Below are 24999 nucleotides of genomic sequence, written 5' to 3'. Positions count from 1 at the left end.
GACATTGTCATAAAAGTCAGCATATTTAGACTATCTCATTTGTTTATGTCTGTATTTGACAGACTTATGCACAGAAAAATATTCCCTATTTAGTGGTATTTTGAACTTACACCCGAATAACATAAGTAACTTCAGGTTAATTGCCACTGAACATCGAGTATAAATGCGTCTAATGTGTCTAGAAAAAACGCTCAAGATACATTTCACAGGCTCTTGGTGCTTGGTAAAAAGCGTGGAGGTGTCATTTCATTTGCTCTTTAAGCGCTCCAGTACGATTGCCTGAAGACTAATATAGCGTGGGTGAGCTTTCTTTCTAAGGAGAGTAAATCTGGATGATGTGAAAATGAAAAACAATTACAATGTGACACATGTTGCACACACATTGCATCACTGTAGAGATGAGGAAAACCTAGATATGAGTAGCTCTAGGGAGGTAATAGAGAGCATAAGATATCTCCATGATCATTGACTCTGGTTTGATGTACTTTTAAGCACATATTAAACTTTTAAAGGTGATGTGTGTGATTTTTCAATGTTAAAATACCCTTCTATTCCAAATTTGTATGCATAGATTGTAAGTGAGCCATTTGTACGTTGATTCCCCTGCACTTTGCAGCACTATCAAAAAACTGTTGTATTTGTTTGAGCAACAATGGCTCAACCAATGCTGTGAATTTAGGGCGGGACTATGTGGTTGACCAACCAATGAGCTGGGTGATGCAAAATTACACACTTCACCTGTAAGAGCATGTTAAACAAAAATGTTACAATTTTTTTATTTTTTTTTAGCTATTCAGGTAAAGATGACAAGAACACACAGTGAAATATCTCAAATTCCTTGAGCCAGAATATCAGGAAAGAGAAGAGCACTGGAGCAATTAAACCAGTGGGATTAGAGCTAAGTAACTAAATGGGCCATATCACTTCTCCATTACCAGAGAGGAATAGATATTTGGTTGGCTGAAATCTAAATGAAAAGGTGGAGCACGGCTTAAGCGAGGCTGTCCATTCAAGTGTAAATGTTGCACACTGTTCATTTTCTTTTTTAGCAAATGGAAATTTGCCGTCACATCTTTGAGCTCCATCAATAAATAAACCAGACGCAAATAAACAGATAAATAAATAAATATGAGACGAGTCGCAAATGGGCATCCGTCAGCATTAGTGATAGAGCGATGTCAGCCAGGATCACGCTTCACTTGATGGGGAGTGCCAGTGCGAGGGAAGATTCCTGCTGATTGCATACACACACGCATACGCACGCACAATTCCCCCTGAGATCAGCTTTTGACCAGACACACAAGCCTCTTCTGCTTTATTCAAGCTCTGTCTGTATCTATCTTTCTCTCTCTCTCCATTTCTTACATGTCTCCTCCCTCTCACTAGGCATCCAGATTTTGCCCTCTCAGTGCTCTTGGCTGTGGTCTGCCACTCTCCTTACATTATCTTTTGTCTTTCACAGACTCTCTCCCTCTTTCTTTCTTTCTCTCTCTCTCTCTATTTCTCTCTCTCTCAACAGTGGTGGTGTTAGTGGAGCTGTGTGTCTTTGTGCTGTGTCAGTGCTTTAAAAGCCACCAGTCTGATGGAATTTCTGGTGTGTCCCCACAGTTATGTACCATCATCAGCTTCTGCCCCATTCAGCACATCTCTGAACCGTCTAGTCCCTCAGGCAACACAAGCAAAAACAACTAAAGCTAACACTAGCATTACCTATTAGCAACATTAGTAAAAAAATCTAGAAACATTGTTTGTGGTAGTTTATATGATGCTATTTGCATTTGATTATGTTCAAAATTGGGAAAACTCAAAACGTAATACAAAACAAAATGGAATAAAAAGGCAGTGACGTGCCCAGGAAGGAGGTTAAAACACACTGGGATTAAACTGAATGACCCTACTATGATATGGTCATCCTACTAATAATAACAGTACCAACCCTGTTTTAAAGTCATTCATATGATATTAAATCACTTCAAAATAAGGCTAATGATACACTCTAAAAAAATATGGTTCTTTAAAGGTTCTTTACACGTAGTAACAGTGCTATTCAGTACCGTATCGTCCTAAAGAACCCTTTATATGCTGAAATGGTTCTTTGTGTTAGAGTTTAGGGTTCTTTATTCCCACCTTTTTGTTTTTCAAATCTGTAACTGTGAACGAGCCAGAAAGAAATGCACATTTCTTACGGATTACATTGAGTAGTCTGTTTTCTTTCATTTTGAATTGTTTGTTTAAAAGTACACATTTCAATATAGATATATTTTTCAGGTCTGTGAGGCAAGTAGACTACCTTATACGCTGAGTTTCGGTTAATTTATGAGACGAGCTCCAGTTCATGCGCCGGCGCCTCTCTCTCTTATTTATTAAATCCAGGCAATTGGTTGATGAAACATTTATTAAAATTAAAATACAAATTAATGCAAAACGAAATTCACTTTAAAGAAAGGCTTTGTGCTTTCTGTTTGAAGTCTCTGTGTCTCTGCTCCGATCAATTTAAATGCGGGTTTGTTACACTTCAGGAGTAATTACTCACCTATCATACATGCAATAATCCACTGTTTTCGTCCGGTAGTATAATATTGACGACCAGCGGCGACCCAAGCCATCAGACGCCTCTTTGTGATTTCAGCCACCAAGACTCCTTGTGTTTTTTCCAAGTAGGAAAATGGTGAAAACTAATATGATTTATGAGGCGTTTGCCCTGTCGATCGTGAGACCGATTACAGCAGTTCACAAAACAGCAAAACTGAACCATTTTCCTTAAAATAACCTAAATTAAACCTAATATTATCAAATGACCAACGTTACAATTTTAATTACCTACTACAATACATCTACTTCCATATCGTGATTCCCACAATGCATTGCGACGTGACGTAACGATCCCGAACTCTATACAACTACAGTTACTACACAGACTGTCAACAGGAAAATTATTTCTTTCTTAAAATGTCTATAAATTATAACTTTCAAAATTGTAACAATCATTTCCAAACAATCATGTCATTTTCTCGTTTAGTTTAACAGAACATTTAGTGTGAGCAGCTCTGTTCAGTTAAGGATACTTAACTTCTCTTCACCACAAAGTAAGTGACAAATCTTCTCTTCTCCACAAAGTAAGTAACAGAGATATGGAAGTTATGTTCCATATTGTTTTTTTTGTTGTTTTTTTTTACTATGACTTTATGCCTTAATATACCCATTCACAAATAAAACATTAAAGCTATAGCATACCATGATGTTATATCACTTTTTCCTTTTAACATGGTCTACAATCTGCCATGTCAATAAAAATAAAAGTACATGAACAAGAACATGCTGTTTTTAAAAAAAAAAAGTAAAACCCAAATAGAGGCAACAAGATATAAGACCAGGCAGATAGAGGGCTAAAAACTATAAATATATAATATATTTATATATATAATATATAAATAATATGAAGATAATATACTAATACTGTAGTAATGAAAATAAATATTGTTGAAAAGGTTATTTATAACACCATTAAGGTTCTATATAGCACTTTAAAAATATTTAAATATGGCTGGGGAGGATGCAGAATCTCAATAAATCCATCACTGCTCGTTCTCAAATAACTGCAGCACACTAATGTCTCAAATAATAGTGCAATACACACTAGAAGTCATCAGAGGCAGCATGGAGCTCAGACAGTGCTTTAACTATGCAAGACTGCAGTGTAAATGCACAAGGCCTTTCCAGCAGGACAGTTACCAGAGTTTTACTCTACACTCAGCTGTGACAGGTCACATTCGATCAGATGAGACAAAGTCTCGGGAATATCTTCATATGTAGTGTTTCACAGTGCTGAGCTGTTTAAGTTAATGATCTATTTCCATGATACTGTGTCTCCCCAACATTTGAGCTTCAGAAAGTATATTTTACCCTCCATTAGGCTACATCATCTTGAATAAATATATTCCTCACACAAAGCAAAATAGAAATGTTTCTATACTTCAGTGAGAGGGAAAATAAAGCACACTGTTCAGTGCTTTGACTATTTGACAGTAATTCAGTCAAATTGGAATTGGAATTCTCTGCCTGTGGCATGTACATGCTATTGAATTCATCAAACACAAACTTGTGTGTTCTGGTAGCATGTTTCAGTCAAACCCCATAGAGACATGGGGACATGAAATGAGACTAGCTGCACTACCTGCTCCCACAATTCTCCATACCTACTTATTACATGCATCCACATCTGCAAATGGAGAGGTAAAATATTCATTTCTATTGCAGAGCCTAACAGATCCCAGAGAGTAAGGACACACAAATGCAGACACTCTTCATCTGCTATTTGTCTGTGGTAATAGACAGCTCACACTGGGAAATTGTGGGGTGTGCCACCAAAAATGGCATTAAAAGCAAGCATTGTCCTTTATTATCCTCTAGCAGAAACAAATTCCTGCTGAACGCTGCTTTATTTAGGCCTACGCTGATCGTTATTGGAACGCTCCCTCTCCAATTCATCACGACCATGGCTTAATTCACTTTGCTGGGGTTTTCGACTGTGGATGTCCCTTCAGAGTATAATCAAACCAATATTTTAAGAATGGGAGAAGTGGGGGCTGTGTTTAAAAAGCTCATTGGGTCTGATCTGAGAGATACATCCTTCACTTTTTCCCGATGTGAGTTATGGCTATATTAAGAACGTCTCATGCTGGGAGTGAAATCAATTCCGCAGTGAAAATATGCAGGGCTAAAATCAGATCAAACTCTCAATTATGCACTCCTGAGGAATATTTGCCCTGGCAAATTGATCCAGTATTGACAATTAGCACTTAAGGTGACCTTTCATAGGGGCCATTTGTTTACGCTTTATGTAAGTGACTGAGCAAAAAAAAAAAACGAAAAAACACCAAGTAACACCAGAATACTTTTTCTGGCCTTGGTTTCAGTATTCGGACTCTACACACATCAATTGGAGCTCCCCTCATGCTGTTGGAGAAGGCAGTGGACAAAAGCAGCTGAGTCTGAGGATCTTTATGGTGCTGTGCAATTGACTTCCTCCTGAAAGGGCTGTCGCCGGGAGCCGACCTGGCCTTCTCGGCACACATCCACAGACGGTGCTGTGCGCTCAGTGTGAGGGTAAAAAGCAGTCGCCTGTTTCTTTTTAGCAGACTTTAGAGGTCGAAAGGCTCTTGCTGGAAATCAAATGGCTCAGGCCGTCGCGCATCGACAAACGGTGAAAGGAGCCACTCAGGACCATAGAGTTTTACCAAGATCTGATTTATTCTTTAAAAATGGATGTGTCACACGGTCAGCTTGTTTAAGTGCCTCGATAAAACCTCCAAACAGATATACACACTGTGGCCGTTCAAACACTACATAAAATCCTCATCTTTATCTCTATCATGGTTCCTCACCTGTACCGATAGATGACCATCACATGGTCCTCCGATCCTCTCTATCCATCTAAACTTCGACATAACACATCTTTACTTTTGGATTTAAACTTTTTTTCATCATTTCTCCATGGCCTCTCAGCCTCTCATCCCCGTTCCATGCGACTCCACCCTTTCTTCTGAAGAAAAATATCCTTATCTATCCCGAGCAGGTGATAAGTCTCGAGAAAGCGTCACTGTGCAGCACTTCTCCTTATTGATATCTGGGATCTACCAAGTCATCCACGCCATTACCGAGTGCACTACCCTCTGGTCCCTTCAGCCCTGAGCAAATCACGTTAGCCCTTCTTCCTGCAGGAGTGCCCTAAGGTGAGCTACATGAATAACATCTATCAACACCCTGAAGTGGAATGCTTGAGGTTTGGGGAAGTGGGGATCTTAGCTGTCAGGCGAAAAGTGTTACAGGCAACACTAATATCTAACGGATGTGGGTGTGAGAGTGAAGATAAAGTGTGTAGGTGGCTGGTTTGGTGCATGTAAAAAGGAAGTGGAGGGATCAGGGTTTAATTGCTAAGGGATTTGCAATCACAATTTTGGGTTTGTAACATGATAGCACTGATTAATAATTGCGGTAACAAAGGATGTGTTTCTGTCAATATTGCAAGAGAGCAAAATGAAAAGCAAAAACAATGGGGAAAAAGAAAAGGATGAAGTACAAAAATGGTCTTGCTTCATTAAGAGGCAGAGGTAGGGAACAAATTATGGAGAGATCATTTACTATGTGACAGGGGAAGGGAAGAAGGAAGAAAAAAAACCTTAATCTTTGTCCGGCTTTCGTATTCTCTACCGTCTTCCTCCTGTCTTTCTCATTTGCTACTTCACAGATTCATCCCTTTTCTGCTTTTAAAATTTCATGACTGAAAATAGGTAATTTAATCTTCATTAAACATACAAGGCTCACTTTCTCCTCTGCCTGGGTGAATTAACTAGTAGACCAGGGGCAGAATAGACACTGGGGTTCAAATTCCATAAACCTGGCATGCATTATATTGCCGCATCTGTTTTTAATAAACCATTTCTCCACAAATCAAAGTCGAACAGGAATCCCTCAACCCAAGGAAACTTTTGATGGACGAAAGAATGAAGGTGAAAGCTCAAGAAGGGAAGGTTAGATGTTTTAATGACTTGGAAAGGCAGTAAATAAATAAAATTGTCTTCCTCAAAAATCTGATTGATGTCCCTTTTGGGATGCCCCATATGAAAGAGCTACTCAGCCTGTGGCTTTCATCTGCGACCAGAGAAATCGATGCCAAGGATGTATGAGCAGCTACCTGTCTCTATCCAACAATCTCCTAGAGTACCCTTGGCATTCAAACAGAAGATTTTTAGTGCAGAGTGGCCCAGGCTTCATCACAAAATGCCACTTTCAAGGTTACCTCTGAGATCAGTGCAAAGCTTTAACACAAGCAAAAATACTAATATAAAAATCCACCATCAAAAGTTGCTAAATATACTAGTGACTAGGAAAATCAGATAAATATATTTGCCATCTTAATACATAAAGAATTGCATCAAACGTGTTTCTTGGAACAAACCAAGAAGATAAACCAGCTTGAGTTTCCAACAAGAAAACATGCACTCGAAGACATCAATCAAAGCACATCCACATCAAAGCAACAACTGAAGACCATTAAACTGCAGAAAAGTCAGCGAGAAACAGTGTGATATGAGTCAATTCATGCTTTTGTGTAAGCACTGCATCTTTGTTATACTATTGGTGAGCAGAGCTAAGAATACTGACAGTATTTACAAAACTCAACACCAAAATATAGGTCAGATCTGACCAGGTATCCTGCATTAAATCGGTCTTGCAGACATCTTTTTCTTCCCCTGAGTTTTGAATTCACAACACTATTTAAAATGAATTACCCATTTACCATATCTGTACTGACACAGTGCTTGCCTTGGGTCTAAGATTGAACTGAAATGGCTGCATGCTCATGGTTGTTACTATGTTACCTAAGTAAAAAGGCAGTCTGCTGCCCTAAGGCTGTAGCACATTGACCTACATCAATGCACCATTGCTTTAGAGTCTAATTAGTAGAACTTGAATGCCTAGTGTTTGCCATGTTTGGCTGGTTTCTTTACTGTTACATGAATGATTAATGCAACTGTACTTTAAATGCTAAATGACTAAACCATTTGACTGGAGATGATGATCATCCTATTTCGTTTAAGGATTTTGCTTATCTAAAGCAGGATTTTAAAGTAAAATTCTGTCATCATTTACTCACACTCATGTTGTGTCAAACCTGTATTTTCTTCTGCGGAAACAACATTGTACCCCCTTAACTGTTATTGTATGAGCAAAAAAAAAAACATTGAGACATTTCTCTGAATATCTTCGATATTCCACAGAAGAAAGTCATACAGGTCTTGGATGACATGAGGGTGATTAAGTAATTAGAAAGTTTTCACTTTTGGGTGAAGTATTAATTTAACTTCAAATCATGAGTAGCTTCTAAATTGCCAAGCTACAGTTTCAAAGTAGCTTCAACACAGCTTTACACAAAGGAGATAACTGTCCTCAAACAGATACTTTTTTAGAAAGGCACATCCAAAAATGCCCTAAAGTAAAGGTGTCTCAGATCATTAACCCCCAGTTTCACAGACAAGGATTAAGCCTGGTCCCAGACTAAAATGCATGTTTGAGCTGTCTTAACTGAAAGCAACTTGCACTGGCATATCTTAAAATATGTGTCAGTGCCAATTGTCTCAAGATGCATACCAATAATGTTTTTTGTTTTTTTTTCTAAGGAACATTTATAAAATCTACTTAAATGCCTTGATTGAACTAAGGCCTAATTCCTGGCTTAATCTGAGCCCTGTCTGTGAAACTGGTCTTAAATATACTCTTGCAAAAACACTTAATTGTGACATTCATAATTTTAATGTCACTCTCTACTCACACAGTGCCTAAAGGTTCAACCCTGTACACTGTAAATCACTCACATAGCAGAAAGCAGAAGCCACTGCCAGATGGTTCCTTTAATAGTGAGAGTGAAACAAATGCACAAGTGGTAATTAAATCCGTTAGCACTTACCCATCACATCCAGCGTGAGTAGCTTGATTGACTAATGTTTATTAAAAGATTGGTTAACCTTTTAAATGACATCACATATGAACGTATAAAGCTGTGTATCTTCGTAAAAAATTTAGTGAGGAGGATAGTCTGGCGAGTAAACAAAAAAAAAGTACTAGCCAAGGTCTAATGCCAATGTGTGTGTATGAGGGTTGAGGTTATAGGCCTCTTAAAAGCTTAGACAAATTCTGATTCTTACAAAAGGCCTTCAAGCTCCGCTCAGGATCAGGTCACTGAATCTGGAGCCCAAGAGCATAATAACATGCATGAACCCTGCTGATCCAGACATTGAATTCATACTGATATATTCTGAATGGTTCATGCAGCATATCAGTAATACAGCAGAAAGCTACAAGATAAAACATATTCACTGACATCATAAATAATGTACATATTCACCAATGGGTTCAGTGTGGTACTGTTTTTCACAGGCATTTCTGTAGCGGTGCCATTCACAGGCGTGCAAAGCATAAAAGTGAGGGGATTCGGTGTCGTGCACACATTAACAAATCATTTCAGGCAAATAGAATACACCCCCCCCCCCACACACACACACGTACACTATTGCATGAGACTGTGTGCAATAAAGCTCTGTCATAGCGGTTCTAAAGTAGGCCAAGGCAGAAAAAGACTAGAATCTAAGAAGTGAGCATTTTTGGTGCTCTGTGCATGGGATGGCACTCAAAAAGAATGGCAAGCTTTACAGGAAAAAAAAAAAAAAAAAACCATCAATGGGAATTAAGGAAAGCAATGACCCTTCAGACAGATCATTTCTATTCGCCTTCCACAGGCGTGGACGTGCTGCCATGCTTCATCACTGTAAGGGTGCATAGTTAGGTAATCTACTATAGGATGGCTAGAAAGAGGAAATACTAGCCTGAGCTCCAACTACTGGAGAGGATACAAAGCAGCCAGCACTCCTAGATCAGAAGATTATTTACACTAAATTAATCTTACCTAATAAATATGAACCAATCACAATCTCTTAGATAATATTCAGTGAATGAACTGATGAAATCATGTTGAGAGTCAAATATTTCAAGGGCTTTGTTCACACTACACTCAAATATACCCCCTCTAGTTTTCTAGTTATATATTTTGTCACAAAGAAATTGAGAGTTAAAAAAAAAAACCTTATCCTTCATCTTTATCCATTAAATCACAAACAACTGGAAAAGTCATGGGCCTTTGAATATTGTTGTGGAAAATGGGGGGCCTTGGATTCAAAAAGGTTGAGAATCAGTAATCTATACACTATTATGTAATTTGTACTGTGATAGTTACAGTACATGCTATTTGTACCTGTTTTAATGTACACTGCACCTTCTCTATTTATATTATTTATTCACATTTAGTGGTCCATCTGCACCACTTAAGACTCGCACTATGACCCTCACTTTTTGAAATATTATTATATTACTTTTTACAAATTTGGTTTTATGATAACTGTGTTTCATTGGTACTGTGCTGAGAGTCACTGACTAAAATTAATTTAAACCAAATCTATATCTGCCTTAGTTCCTCTGTCTGAATCATTTTAAGATTTTTCATATTAATATTTTGGATCGAGTTTGTAAAAATCTGATTTTGATATTCAGTTACAAGCAATTAAATTATATTTGAGCTGAAAATGATAAAAAAAAAAATAAAAAAAATAAAAAAAAGATTTCTGGCAGCCTGTCTGAACAAAGCCCAAGAGAGAAGCTATTTTCTACCCTACACATCCAGTTTTAGAGCTCAGTATAGATTGTTTAGAGTTCAACCCATTTTTTTTAGTCTGGGCAATAAGCAAGTGTTATTGGGAGAAGAGCAGGGCAAGGGGGTAAACATAGGTTCATTTTGTTACCATGGTTAGCACCCGGCCACCGAGGTGCAGAACAGGAAGGGCTTTGATCACCTGCAACAATGACGAAGTAGAAATTGACAGACAGAAAAGAGAGAGAGAGAGAGAGAGAGAGAGCGAGAGAGAGAGAGAGAGAGAGAGAGAGAGAGAGAGTGAGAGTGAGAGAGAGTGAGAGTGAGAGAGAGAGAGAGAGAGAGAGAGAGAGAGAGAGAGAGAGAGAGAGAGAGAGAGAGAAAGAGGGAGACACGTCAAACAAGAGGTATTTCAGGAGTTCGTAACCAATTATCCACTCTGAAACTCTCAGTGTTGTCAAACCTCAGCCCACACACTCATCAGAAAAAGAAAGGGAAAGGCTGAAAGAGAAAGAGAGAGAGGACGAGCGACACCGAGCACAAGAAAGCAAGCGATGAGAAAGAAACGGAGTATGAGACAGAAGAGAGAGAAAGAGCACTGGTGAGGTTTAATCTACACACTCTCTTCTCTCCTAAATGTCAGTCTTATTCAAACAGATGTCAGGGAGACTGGGCCACAGCGCTGGATGGAGTAGGTGAGCTCTGAGCATGGATGGCTGGCAGGCTCTGTCAGGGGGCAGCACTTGGGGGCTGAGTGGGAGACAGGTTTGATACAGCATGACACCTTACTTATTCATGCCCTCTTATTAGACCTCAACACTGACACAAGGGATCATGGGAAGAACTTTTTTTGTGAGACAAGATAAAGTAAAGCCAGAAAAATAGTGCAGGGACAAATCAGTGCTGCTGAGCATGCTGATATATACTGTATGGAGATTAGGTACATTTGATATGGCGATCTAAAGTTCCCCCTCATGCATTTCCTCCTCAGAGTAGTGATGTCTTTTGGCATGTTTTTCTTATCTGGCTTTTCTAATGATGCTGAGTTTTTTTTTTTTTTTTTTTTGTCAGTCTGTTCACAACATATATCTCACTACATCCCAGGAGAATTTCTAATGACACAAGCGGGTTTATGCACCGTAAGCATGCATGGACAAGGACTTTGGGAAAAGAGTGACTGATTGGGGTCATCATACGAGGCTGTTCTGGAAAGCTACAGCAGTTATAGACACTTGTCTGCCCGTCCTTGGCATTTCAATTCAATGTAGCACCTACAGCAGGTGGTCCGCTTCTCCTCCCCTGGGTCAGTGCTATTCATCATGGCAGGATGGAATATGTTAACATTAAGATTATGTTAAACCATCCTCTAAGGACTCAGAGGCTACAATCAATTTCAGTAATCAGTGACTTATAAATGGTAATGTGGCAATGAATCCATTATAAAAACAGTTTCGGAGTGGAGACCTACAATTTTACATCGTTAAAAGGATACAGTATAGTTCACCCAAAAACAGAACATTTCCTCTTCCTCACTCTGAAGAATGTACACTGCTGTTCGAAAATATATATATATATATTTTTATTAATACTTTTATTCAGCAAGGATGCATTAAATTAATAATAATAAAAAAAAAAAGTGTTTCTTGAGCAGCAAATAAGCATATTAGAATGATTTCTGAAGGATCGTGTGACTTTTATGTTGTTGTGCCCTTTTTAAAGCAAAACAGCTCTAGTGCACATTCAAAATGTCTCCTTTTGCATTCCATGCCAGAAAGGTTATACAGGTTTTGTAACAATATGAGGGTGAGTAAATGACAGAAATTTCATTTGTGGGTGAACTTTACATTTAAAGGCATCAAATGTAAGGCATAAGAAGGTGGAGCAGTCTTACCGTTGCGTGGGGTTCGTTTCCTGCGGTCACGGAAGGCTGCTCCAGACTGCAAGGCCTCCATCAGGCTGTCCATCACACCCGTCTCGTCACCTTCTGTAGAGAGGACAGAGTTGCCTGTCAGAGCTCAATTTCATGTAGAACACATTCACATACAGTATACTCCAACTCGCACATACCACGCAGTGTTGTCAGGCTACAAAAAAACGAGTATGGGAGTAAAAGGAAAAGCAAAAACAGAACAGCAAAAAAGTAAGGCAAATGGGGCAGAGGGCAAAGAGAACCAAAGAGAACAACGTGTCTCCCTAAATGCACAGACGCTTCGAGGCGGTGGCTAACATATGGAGAGGAGCCAGAGGATGGAAGTGTTCACTGATGGCCATTGACAGGTATTAGCTCTGCGGCTTGCACAGGGGAGCTAAGTGCTCTTTACCAAGATTTAGTGTGGAGCCGGTCAATACTGGGGCTTTTTATCATTGTTCGATGACAGTGGGATGTGCCTCGAAAACGGTCATGCCACCAGAGTGCAACGCATCTCCCGTCAAATGGGCCTTGACTTCTAAAAGACAATGAGATGAGCGGCTCACTCAGTGAAAGGATAAATCCCGAAATCAAATTTTGGATTTATTACATTTTTTGTAGAATATGGAGAAATAAGAGACCTCTTAACTGTCTAACATTTTAATGACGACATCCCTGGAATAAGATGATCCTCTTTCTTAAAATATAAAGGCTGATTTATACAGTTTGAGAAAAATAGCAAGTGTGATATTATAAAGACAAAATGTAATTAGGATGCTATATCAATTAACAAAGTAAAAAAAAAATTAAGATAATTTCTAAAATATTTAACATATTATCATATTATCATAATTAATACTACATTAATACATATTTTCTATGAAATTAATGACACAATTTAATACATACACTTTCAGAAAATAAGGTACAAAAGCTATGTACCCTTTCAAAAGGCACTAATATGCACCCTTAGGGTACTGGTACTGCCCCACTGACAGCTTTTGTACCTTCTGATAGTGTACTGTATTTCTTTTACTTCCACTTGCAAAGTTTTAATGCATTTTCTTTTTTCTTTGCATGGGCATATGGCACAGAACATCCAAAGCATCGGTCAACGGTGGGGTTCAGAAATAATCTTTTGGTCTTTTATCTGGGTCATCTATCTTTACCCAGCATTAATGAGACCGAGGGTCCCCACTATATCATAGTGGTCCAGCAGAGGCATTATTTTAAACTAGAATCATTACTGTGACTTATTGTTGCGTGTGGGATCGTTTCATCAATTCTTTTGTGTACATGATCGAGTCGTTCTCTGGAAATATTTAGTGAATGGGTTGGGATTTCAACGTCTGCCTTGGCAGAGAGAAAGCGTCTGTGGCAGAGATGCCGGTAGCTTTAGGCAGCAGTTTCAGGCGTGTTAATCAATCTTTTGTTTCCTCGCACAGTCAAAGTAGATGACAGTCAGCAAATTGAATTTATAAAGAGGAAGAAAGTTGACACGGCTACATAATTAATTTCAGAAAATGCCACACACTCGCTACACTGAGGCAGAACTGCACGAGTGCATTTTCCATTGGAAGCAGCAGGAGCACAAGCACTTATACATGATACAACTGTACACATTAGACAAAGCCAAAACGTGGTGAAAATGAAGAAACAAACAGCAGCAGTGGGATAAAATAAAATAAATAATACTGGAAAATCAAAGAAGAGGTTCACTGTGTTTAAGAGCCACTCAGATTAAATCAAGCTAATTAAACTAACTGTTCCAGAACAAACCAGAGCAGAACAAGCATGGCTTATCTCTAATTGCTCTTCAACACCTTGGCTGATAGCTTTGCTCATTGGTTTAAACCAGGACATGCATCTCGCTGGCTCTTTCCACCGAGTGTGCCATCGTCCTCTGGAAGCAATGACAGTTCCTAAAGTAGCTGCATCCCAAAGTTTGCGTCCCCAAAACACGTCTACATCCATCTGATGTCCAATCTGGGTGTTCAGGGGGCAGGTAAACATTTATTAGAGGCACCGTGATTCCGGAAACTTCTCGACAGCTCCCTCATTTCCTTCGTTTTGGAGACCTAGACATCACAAGGGGCACCTGACACTTTGATCAATTTGTCCTACTTCTTGCTTGCTTAACTGTAACACAATTCATCATCTGCAATGGCCAGGACAGGAGAGCTGGGAAGGCTGGGTTCAGAGGATCTCAGACACAAGAAAGCAAAATTACTAAAATGGGAAACACACTCCCAAGCGACCCCTGGCTGCTCCATTAACAATGTCCTTTTGGGCCATGCTTCTACGAGAACCAGCTGGGCTCATGATCTCTCCACATGGACCTGTGAGGAATTGCCAGAGCATGTGGTCTACATTATTTTTCGGTCTCATCAGTACGGGATGTATTAAAGATGTATTATGCATGAAACAGAAGTTTTTCTTCCATATTACGTTTTCCGAGTGAAACGACTTCTCAAACAAGAAAACAAATTATGGCTGGACTTGATTTTGTCCATCAGGAATTGACTGGATGGTTGTTGTTCGCTATTGCTGTGATCTCTTGTGAGTGACAGGTTGTCTCGCCCTCGCGCTACTAAACAGAGAAGAGAAGAGAAGAGAAGAGAAGAGAAGAGAAGAGAAGAGAAGAGAAGAGAAGAGAAGAGAAGAGAAGAGAAGTGAAGTTGTTGCAAGACGCAGGGGAAGTTATTTTGATTAAAGACTGAGGGCACATGAGTAAAAATAAATAAATAAATAAATAAATAGATAAATTAAAAATGATGTGCACGTAGAAATCATTTACAAAAAAAAAACAAGAATATTTCATAAAAAAAATTGACAATTTTGATTTCATGGTAATTTTAAAAGCAGAGAATCTATTAAAAGATCCAAACCACTGGAAAAGCGAAGATGTCTAATGCAATATTTTTCAAGTAACACATATTTAATATTAGATAATTCAACATCATTGTGCCCAATTTAGTTTTGTGTCATTTTCAGAGCAAACAGTCTTGAAGTAAACAAAACAAACAAACATATAAATAAATGAATACACACCCTTTATATACAGACGATACATCATGACTGAAAAAGTGATATTGCTTTCAAAACAACTGTTCAATAAACAGGAAGTTAATAATGAGACCATATTTTTACAATATTTCCAGTTATTTTTTGTATTTTACCACAACATAAACTTCTGCTGTGCATCTCTGAGCAACACAGTGTTGTTTAGTTTCTGAATGAATCAGTGTTTATGAACAAATTGAAAGAGAATGATTCAACAATTCACTCATAAAAAAAAAAAAAAAGTTACTTTTGAATGAATCAGTGTGTTAGCACGAATATATAAAATACATGTAGTTAAGTATTTCTGCTTATTGTCTTGAGACGTTTACGGGAAAGTTATGAAATTTGGCACACATATAGAGGACAAACCCTCTAGCGCCACCAACTGTCCAAATTTGCACTCACATTTCTGTTAATAACTTTTGAACTAAGGGCTAGAAACAAAATTCTATTTTCCTTGATTCAGTGGCTCGTGAACATTTTCAGAAAAAATTAAAAACATACTTTTTCAAACACCATTACTCACATTTTCACGAAAATTTAACCAGATATTTAAGGAATTCGAGTCGATTCGTCAAATCGTTCTCGAATAACGCGCAAACAAATTTGACAAAGAGCACATCAAAATGGACGTGAGGCTATATCTTAGCAACGCTTTACCGTATTCAGACCAAACTTGGTTTGTGTTATGATATCCATGATCTGAGGGTACATGCACAGTTTCAGCACAGTGCCACTTAGTGGCCAGGAGATATGAAAAAAATATCTCTTATTATAAGATTATAACTTCTGAACAGTTTGGCCAAAAAACACAAACCACTGGTCTCTTTAGATTCGGTGCAGCATTCCCAACCAAATGATAACCAATTAGGAATTTTGTCGTAAAGTGCTATATTTTACAAACGCATTGGCGTATCTTTATGACCTCGGTAAGTGTCATCGGCACCTTGCAAAAAGTTTAGAGACAGTACCACCTTGTGGTCAAAAGTTATAATGAAATTTCTAAAAATGCTGATAGCACGTGATTAGTTTTGACTTTTTTCCTGAGACTCTTAATAGATTCCTTAGGTAATGCTGAGATTTAGAAAACCTACTTTTTCAAAATCCTCCTAGACATTTTGTCCGGTTTTCACCTAATTTGAGCCATGTCGGCAAAAAGTTATATATTTCGTGTCGATAGATGAAACCATTTTGGTATACTGCATCAATTAATTTTGATGGCATAATGCCAAACTGCATCTGATGCTGTATCTCTGCAAAGCTTTGATATATTGACCCCAAACTTTATGTGTGTCATTTTTACCTTACATTGACCACACCGCATCAATTTGGTAACAGCGCCACTTATTGATAAAAAAAATAACAAACCATTAAATTGTATTACTAGTGATTGTATTTATGATTTTTTAGCCATTTTGGGTAAAATCATCTTAAAATGTCTTTAATTACTCATTGTTGCAGTTGGTCTGACACTTCCAGCCATGCTGGCATGACTTAAAGGGATGGTTCGGAGTAAAATCAACCTAGGGTCCTTTGCACCATGACCTCAAGCCAAACACCCCCCCAGAAGCCTTTTTTCCCTTGGTCGAACATTATTAAAGTTAGAGCTTATTTAGAGAAATCAGTCGGATGGCTTAGTGCAGTCGCTAATGGATCCTACGATGTATCTCGTAAATTACCCCACTAATAATGCCCAGAATGGTACAAAACTTATACAGTAGTACAAATAGGTTCTGTACTCATAAAACGAGGCATTGGAAAGTTTGTAAGTACATCAAGAGTTTAATTAAAAAACCCTTGCCTGACGGCTCATTCTACTGCTAACCCGGTTATCAAGATCACTTCAGTGATTTGGGAAAAGCACGTAAAAGTCCTGGCAGAAAGCGATGCATAAGGATGTAGTGTAATGACAAATTATTATTTTTTCCGAAGTGTTGACAACTTAGTGTTAACTAATAATTGTTGCAAACTGGTACTACCAACAAAATATTAGTGCATTCCTGGAACTGGGCATCATTACACTACATCCTTATGCATCGCTTTCTGAAAGGACTTTTACATGCTTTTCCCAAACCACTGAAGTGACGTCGACGTCCGGGTTAGCGGTAGCATGAGCCGTCAGGCAAGTGTTATTTAAATAAACTCCTGATGTACTTACAAACTTTCCAATGCCTCGTTTTATGAGTACAGAACCTATTTGTACTACTGTATAAGTTTGGTACCATTCTGGGCATTATTAGTGGGGTAATTTACGAGATACATTGTAGGATCCATTAGCGACTGCACTAAGCCATCCGACTGATTTCTCTAAATAAGCTCTAACTTTAATAATGTTCAACCAAGGAAAAAAAGGCTTCTGGGGGGTGTTTGGCTCGAGGTCATGGTGTAAAGGACCCTAGGTTGATTTTACTCCGAACCATCCCTTTAATGTGCCTTCTTTGTGCTTGGCCCCTTAATTGCTGCTTGCAGCTATATTTAATATTTATTGCTGCATTGGTGCATATACAATATTACATATAATTTTTCCTTGAGTGAAAAAAAAAAAAAAAAAAAACCTTTGGAAAACACGTTTTGATTATTTAACTAGATTTTGCTTCTGGATAAAGTTATGCTAAATCTCACTCTTAAGGCTATATCAGAGAAAATATATAATTATTGAGAAATACACTATTACTATGAGATTTAAAAATGTTCAGCCATATCAGCCAGCTTTATTTTGCAAAGAAATGTTTCAGACAACGAACTTCAGGAGCATAAAGTGAAACTCTTCAAACAGCTAGTCTTGTATCTGTATCTCCTCTGTTGTCTGTCTTTTTCTGCCACCTGTCTCTTTACTGTCAGGGTATCAGGTGGTTCTTTGCCCCCTCAGGCTCCTGCCAAATGAACCAGAATGCCCTGAGGCCTTCTTCAGTCTCTCCAATATATTTATGGGTGCACTATCACATTTTTAATTAGGGGATAACAAGTACAGCCCTCTGCCGGATTTGTGAACTTCACACATCAGATTAGCTTCCCAAACAAGCACCCTGGCAGAGGGTAGGAGCTTATCTTCCACGGCACAGGGGAGAGAAATGGGGGAGGAGAGAAACAAAGTGAAGTGTCACAACGACTAAGTAGAAGCAGTGGGGGAGATGGGTTAGTGTGTTAATGCCCAGGCTTGTGTAGCTCGCAGTGTGTGCGAGTGTGGCATCACAACATCTGGAGGACTGAGTCATGGAGAAGGACTGCCGAAGTGAGACTGTGCAGGTCGTAAAACCCCGTGAGACACTCAACAGAGCGGACGGGCTGACATTTAATTATTTCTACAATGTATGCACGTGCACGCTTGGACTCGCACTCTCGCTCCCTTCCTTTCTCATGGCTGATATTGACACCAAGCATCTAATACTGCCTGTGTGCCACTGTATATGCAACTGAGCTTTGCTAGAACACTGACTTTGCAGCAAATCACCAGGATTAAGAGATTATGGTGTATATGAAATCGCCCCGCACACCACAGTGTTAAAAGAAGCAGAAACAGTTTTTTTTCTGCAGTGTCACATCGGCAAAACCTGAGATCAGTCTGTTCAAGACAGAGGTGGGCTGAGGATAAAAGGTTACGGTGATGTATTCATCATACATTAACACCAGTTAAACAGAGGCACTTGAAAAGCCAGATGTCTTTCGTGTCACTAAACTGCCTATCAAATGCCAAAACATGCTTTGAAAAAACATACATTCCTATAAATAAACAAAATGTAGCAATTTAACTACAGAAATACTGCATTAGCTATGCAATATAAATAGAAATACATAGATTAGCTATGTTTTCATTCAAGACGCTAATTTTATTTTATAAGAAAATTCTGAATAAAGCAAAACAACAAAATAGAAATAAGTATATAATAATAATAATAATAATAATTAAAGCAGAACTCGGCAACTCTAGTCACTTCTTCGCTGATTTTCCCTTTTGTTGTCGCATGTTTTCCCCACGAGCTCCCCCTACAGCTGTGGGGCGTATATTTCACAACACTCACTGTCGTAATAAAACTCACTTGCGGCAGCCTCCTCCCCCTCTCTATCGCTGCTCATGTGCGTTTGTTATGATCGGAGCAAGCCAACTGTATCGTGTGGAGCTATGTCTACCGAGGTGGGTAATACATCATACATGCGTGTGGTGTGTGTTTATGTCGAATTGCCGTAAAGCAATTCGTGTTTCGCGCTCGCTCTCGCTCTCGTTCTCGCTTCTCACGAGACTTCCAATTTCTATCTTGCCGGGATGGTAGTCCCTAAGTTGCAAGGTTGGTTTTCCGCCTGGGAACGCTGGGGGGAGCGGGGAAAGTCACCAATATCACCAGAACAGGTTGTTTAACCATCCAAATGATTTCTAGATAGTTTTATTAAGTTAAAAAAGTTACCAAGTTCTGCTTTAAATAACAAACAAACAAAACTAAATAAATAAAGCATGCAGTGTGTCCAACCCATGTATTCAATAAATCAAAATAATCGTTTCTGGGGAAAATGGAAAAAGTTGTTGCCGCTGTGAAAAAAAAAAAAAAGTCATGTTTGAAAGTGATTGTTGGCAGACCATTTGAGAGAAATAGTCATATGACTTGAGGCAAAGTTGATTTTTATGCACAATGTGGAATTTATTCTGTAAATGTTTCCATGATAGTTTAAGTGCATGTCTTGTGGAATTTTCTTTAAGCAACTACCTCAATTGAGCATATTTTGCGCATATTTTGTTTGCATCTAATTTAATGCCCTAACATTTTTATGAAAATATGTGGATGAAACCCAGCTAGTGACACCAAGAATCCACAAGATCTATATACTGTGTGAATACATCTTTACATATATGTATATAGAACTACTGATACACAAGAAATATATTCTCAAAATTGTACTACATCTGTATTGTACACCATACCTCATTTCTACATTTCAAACTGAGCCATTACAACAATAATGCAGCAGCTCATAAATTCAAGCCCGGTTCATAAATTCAACCTGCTATCGGTCCACGGTGATGAAAAACAAAAACTAAAAACAAAGAGGATTGACTGAGAACTCAATTTATGTTGGTGCTCCTGAAGACGATTGCTCCAGGGAGGCTAAAACACACACAACTTTTGCCTCTAAAATCCAAACAACAAAGATCCGTCCAGAGGACATTATATCTATTACTGTGTCCTCCCAGTGACCGGCCTACAGCCACAGACCCCCAGCTCTCATTTCCACATTAATAGAAGCTAAAAAGCATCTTGCAGCTCCCTGCTTGAGTATACGAGTAGCATCCACCGTCTTTGTCCCTTCTTGTCCTTCAATTTTTTGTGAAAAACATGTTAATCTATCTGTCACCCTGGAGAAAGGCACCTGTGCAATTAACCTTGCGCATATGTGGCGAACAAAGCCCTGCGTCGAGGAGCCAGGTGCATTTTGGACTTGTTTCCCGCCTGCCACTCTTTGTCTGAGAGATTCCTTTTCACCGCAGCTGCAGAAAGTGCATTAGCAGTAAGAGTTCAACAGTCCTGCCGGTTCCAGCCTCGCACCTGTTATGAGGTGCTGTCTCTCTGGAGGATCTGACACGAGATATGACACTGTGACCTGTCAGCTGGCCTGCTGGAGTGAGAGCTCCAAAGCACTCTGAGAGAATGAGCCCGGACTCAGGAGTAATGAAGAAGATGGATGTGGCACCAGACCGGCATTTTGGAGCATTTTGCTGGAACAGCTTGATGTGAAAACCCACTTATGTCTGTGTGTAATTTAATTAGGGATGCTCACACATCCCCTCCTTGAGCGGGGCACTCCCTCTTTGAGTTCACATAGGCGCCAGGGGGTCTAGGCCTTAGACAATGAGAAGCAGAATAGGGGACCAATGAGACTGGCGTTTAGAGATGGCCAGAGCAGATAATTACTCCACCCAGGTTAGGTCTGTCCCTCGTTCATGCCGTTTGATTGGTCGGCTGGGAGGAGATGGAAGTGGATTAGAGGGTGATGCTATTTCACAACCAGCAAAGAGACAGAAACTCCTGCGTCCATGAACCGGATAGCTGTATGCATGAATAATTAAAGAAACAAAAACAAAGAGTGGACGGATGCTGTACGGCTCTGCATTAGAGGATGTCAGAGATGTTTGGTTTGGAAGGAGGAAAATTACAGAGCAGAAGGAAAAGGTAAAGTGAAAACTCCAGGAATAGGTCTGGCTTTTAAGAGGCCGAGCCATTTGCATATTCAGCTCACAAGGAGAAATAAAAGATAGCTGAGATCTGTTGTACGTGCTACACATTTTTCTTGCCATCTTTCTGTATGCTAATGAATCACCACAGTGGTTTATCAGGTTGGTGATGCTTAGCGATTGTTCCCTGCTCTCCCTGCCATCTGCTTGCCGAGATCACAGACCACATGAGCCAGGCTTATCTGAGAATACACTTCATAAATCATTGCACGAGTCCGACACTTACTGTATCTCATAAGGAATTAGACAAAGAGATCACTGTCTTTCTCGCTATAATGTAATCCCTATGTATGACAAACAAAACACCTGTGTTTGAAGAACTGTTGTTGTCCTGTCAAAAACCATCATTCATTTTCTTCTCTGAAGATTTAGGCTTTGAAAATGCGATGCCCGGGCTCTGAGCAGCGAGCTTAATTATTTTTGAGTGACTGCAGAGTGGCTCTCCAGGTCCGAACTCTTGACGAGAAATTATCAGAATGTAGAACACCCATGGCTGTAAATTAATGACACGCAACAGCGCGAATGCGTGCTCGGAGAGCGGGAGGGTACTGGCGGTGGAGGGATTCTCAGATGTATCCTCTCATTTCTGCTATGACCTGAGGGAGAGTGGGCTAAATTAAGTTAAAGAGGCTTAAAGTGATTAGGACATTTAGTGCTACCCTAATTAGGGTTGGCTGCACAAAACAGCATTACAAAAAGGAAAAAAAGTTTCTTATTTAAGGGGAAAAAATGACATATATTTGAAGATGGAAATATTCTCTAAAGGAAAATCGGGGAGATGAAAATGAACATTATCATGGGATAATCACAGCCTCTATATCTCTTCATTTCAGAATGTGGAGTGGGACGGGTGATATTAATGGAAACATGTTGGGTTTTCTGGATGTCACCATGACTTATACAGATGCTTATCTTGATAAATCAGTGACTTTGCTACTCGCACGTTAGATATTTAGAGACGGCTAACGCATCTCTGGCAAGACTGATGGCGAAATTCGCCATGCTATCATCGCCTTAAGGCACAGGGGCATCCGGCTGCTGATACGGCACAAGCTAATATGCAGTTATTTATTAGAATTGATGCACTACAGCAGATAAGCTTGGCGCCCTTGTTGGCGTATTTCAAGGTAATGACAAAAAAATTCACAATGCCAGCAGTCGCACACTCCAAGATTTCCTGAGTGGAATTTGCTTATGCTTGGGATCCAGCGGGCTTTGGAATTTAACGTGGCATTCTTCAAAGGAGGATTGAGCTCCCTGACAGTGGGTGTAAATAACACTGAAGAGCTGATGGGGAACGCTGATATGCATATAGGACAGACACTCATTTCTCGGCACCGACACTGAATCCTGCAGACAGCCCAGATTTAATATGATAGTTAAAATACAGATAATGACATGCCATAGTCGGCTCAGCATTATGCAACGGTACTTATCTGGTTGACTTATTCATAATGACCAATGAGGTAGATGGAATATCTCAATGACTAATTAAAAATGGGAATGATAATTAGAGGAGAGACAGTGGAGTGTGTGGCTTCTCGTGGTTTTCTGTTTGCACCACAAAGATTAACATATTCTAAAGTCACGACCTTTAGCAGAATTACCTTTGCCAGGAGATCTGCACACAGTCACCTGCTGGACTGACGCATGTGTGTGTTGTCATATATGTGTGTATGTGTGCTTTTTATAACTATCTTCATTTGAGAGGGTTTTTTTTTTCAGCATACACTACGTTTGGAGTCAATAGTTTTTTGTTTTTGTTTTCCTTTAAAAAAGTCTGCATTTATTCGATTTAATGTGTTTGTGCTGAAAAATAATATATTTCTAAACAACAATAACAACAAAACTTACCAACCTCAATATATACAGTCCACTTAAATAAATGACTGCTTTGTATCAGTTTGGTTCAATGAATAATTGTGACTCACTTATAAAAATAGTCACTTGTTTCATTCCTGAATGAATCAGCATTTTAGAACAAATCAATCTATTTGAGTATATGATTAAACTAACTAGAGACAGTCACTTGCATGAATCAGTGTTTTTGAACGAATTGATCAAATGTATTAGTTAATGACTCGTCAATGTAACCTGCAGAAAGTCTCACTGAAACATCTCCACCCCAATTGCACAGACTAATAAATATTTTTAGAAATTGTTTGCGTGACCCAACTGGCGCAACATTGCCTGAACCAATGGCGTGAGATTGTGGCAAGGCTATAATAGCCTGATCTTTTGTGACGTGTTTGAGTGTTTCAAATGTCTGAAAACCTTCTTACAATTCTGTCCGGTGCCATTGTTGTTGGAGAAATTACACTTCACATTTAAAGACTACATAAAGATGCTTAAAAAAAATGTAAGTGCACACAAATCGCTCTACACACAGAATGAATTACACTGGACCTATTGACTGCCTGTCTGGGACTGAGGGTGCCGAATGAATGGTAATGGGTTATAGAAATTATTCAGACATAAAGAGCAGTATTCATTCTAAAACGCACTGGCAGACAGACCTTAAAAAACTTAGCTCAACCACACTGATAATGACAGCTATCATCACATAAAAAAAATAAAATAAATAAATAAATAAATATATATATATATATATATATATATATATATATATATATATATATATATATATATATATTCTGAAGACTACACTAATCTTCCTTTTAGCCCTTTAATTCTAAACCTTTAAAGGGATCATTTGCACTGTCAGACAGGAAAGTGAAGCTACTTTCTTCCTGACTATGGCAGATGTGTGCCAGTCTTATTTAATTTATTGTACCATCTGGTTTTTATATGCCACATGAAAGATGTTATTCACTATGACTCAGCAAGTGACCACAAACAAGAACAATATTCTCAGTTTTCTAACTGACCTATAGATTAGAAACACCAGCAATGGAAAAAAGACAACACAGCAAAAGCACGAGTTGAACTTGCACAACTATCTCAAAACAATGCCTGTAATCGAACAGAAGGAGTGGACAGATTTTTAAATTCACCTATGTTGTGTTTGTTACTGAATTGGCTTGGATGAATAGAAATATTGGACAGGGTTACGTCTCTCTTTGCCCTCAGTCAAAACATGTCTCCTGAGCCAAATATGTTACATTATATCTGTATAAAAACACAACAACGGCTGGGTAAATGTTGGAGGGTAAGCACTCACATCCAAACACAACAGGGGTTTGTCCAAGAATAGGAAGGGACAAAGCCACACAGGGGACGTGGGATCTACAGAAATTACACTTCACCTAAAATATGGCAAGAGTGATTCCTCTGTTTCATGAAAGCCTTTATGCCATGCCCCATACAGCTCAAAGGCAACATGTGGGCATAAACACTTGTAGTGACCCTCAACTGTGACCCTGAAACAGCCAGCAGGCTGAGAAACAGTGTAGACAGGCACACAGGAAATCCTATCATTCCTCAGTGATGTTTCACAATGAGTAGGCCACCCTATAAACAACATAGTTTCATATCCTTTGGCAAAATGGCTGGCCCACTAGGACAAAACATATTTTCCTAATAAAGACAGAAGGATTAGGTGGATTTAGGCCTATTTTACATCATTCCCCATTTACTTTCAGCGGG

At 39.0% G+C, this 24999-nt stretch overlaps 1 protein-coding gene across 7 annotated transcripts in view; it reads right to left on the bottom strand.

Moving 5' to 3' along the window:
- The window catches only part of diaph2 (diaphanous-related formin 2), a 441959-nt gene that overhangs the window by 35231 nt on the left and 381729 nt on the right, over nucleotides 1-24999 (bottom strand). For 5 of the 7 annotated variants that reach the window (XM_079893459.1, XM_079893463.1, XM_079893458.1 and 2 more), the window contains 2 exons: nucleotides 12093-12185; nucleotides 10353-10403 (listed from right to left, as the gene is read on the bottom strand). In XM_079893459.1, coding sequence (XP_079749585.1) covers nucleotides 10353-10403; nucleotides 12093-12185 — 144 coding nt within the window. The remainder of the gene's footprint in view (nucleotides 1-10352; nucleotides 10404-12092; nucleotides 12186-24999) is intronic. The other 2 variants (XM_079893461.1, XM_079893464.1) reach the window with 1 other exon arrangement.

This window comes from Squalius cephalus (genome assembly GCF_949319135.1).
Source record: "Squalius cephalus genome assembly, chromosome: 14".
NCBI classification, from domain to species: domain Eukaryota; kingdom Metazoa; phylum Chordata; class Actinopteri; order Cypriniformes; family Leuciscidae; genus Squalius; species Squalius cephalus.
This window is presented reverse-complemented; position numbering and strand designations above follow the sequence as displayed.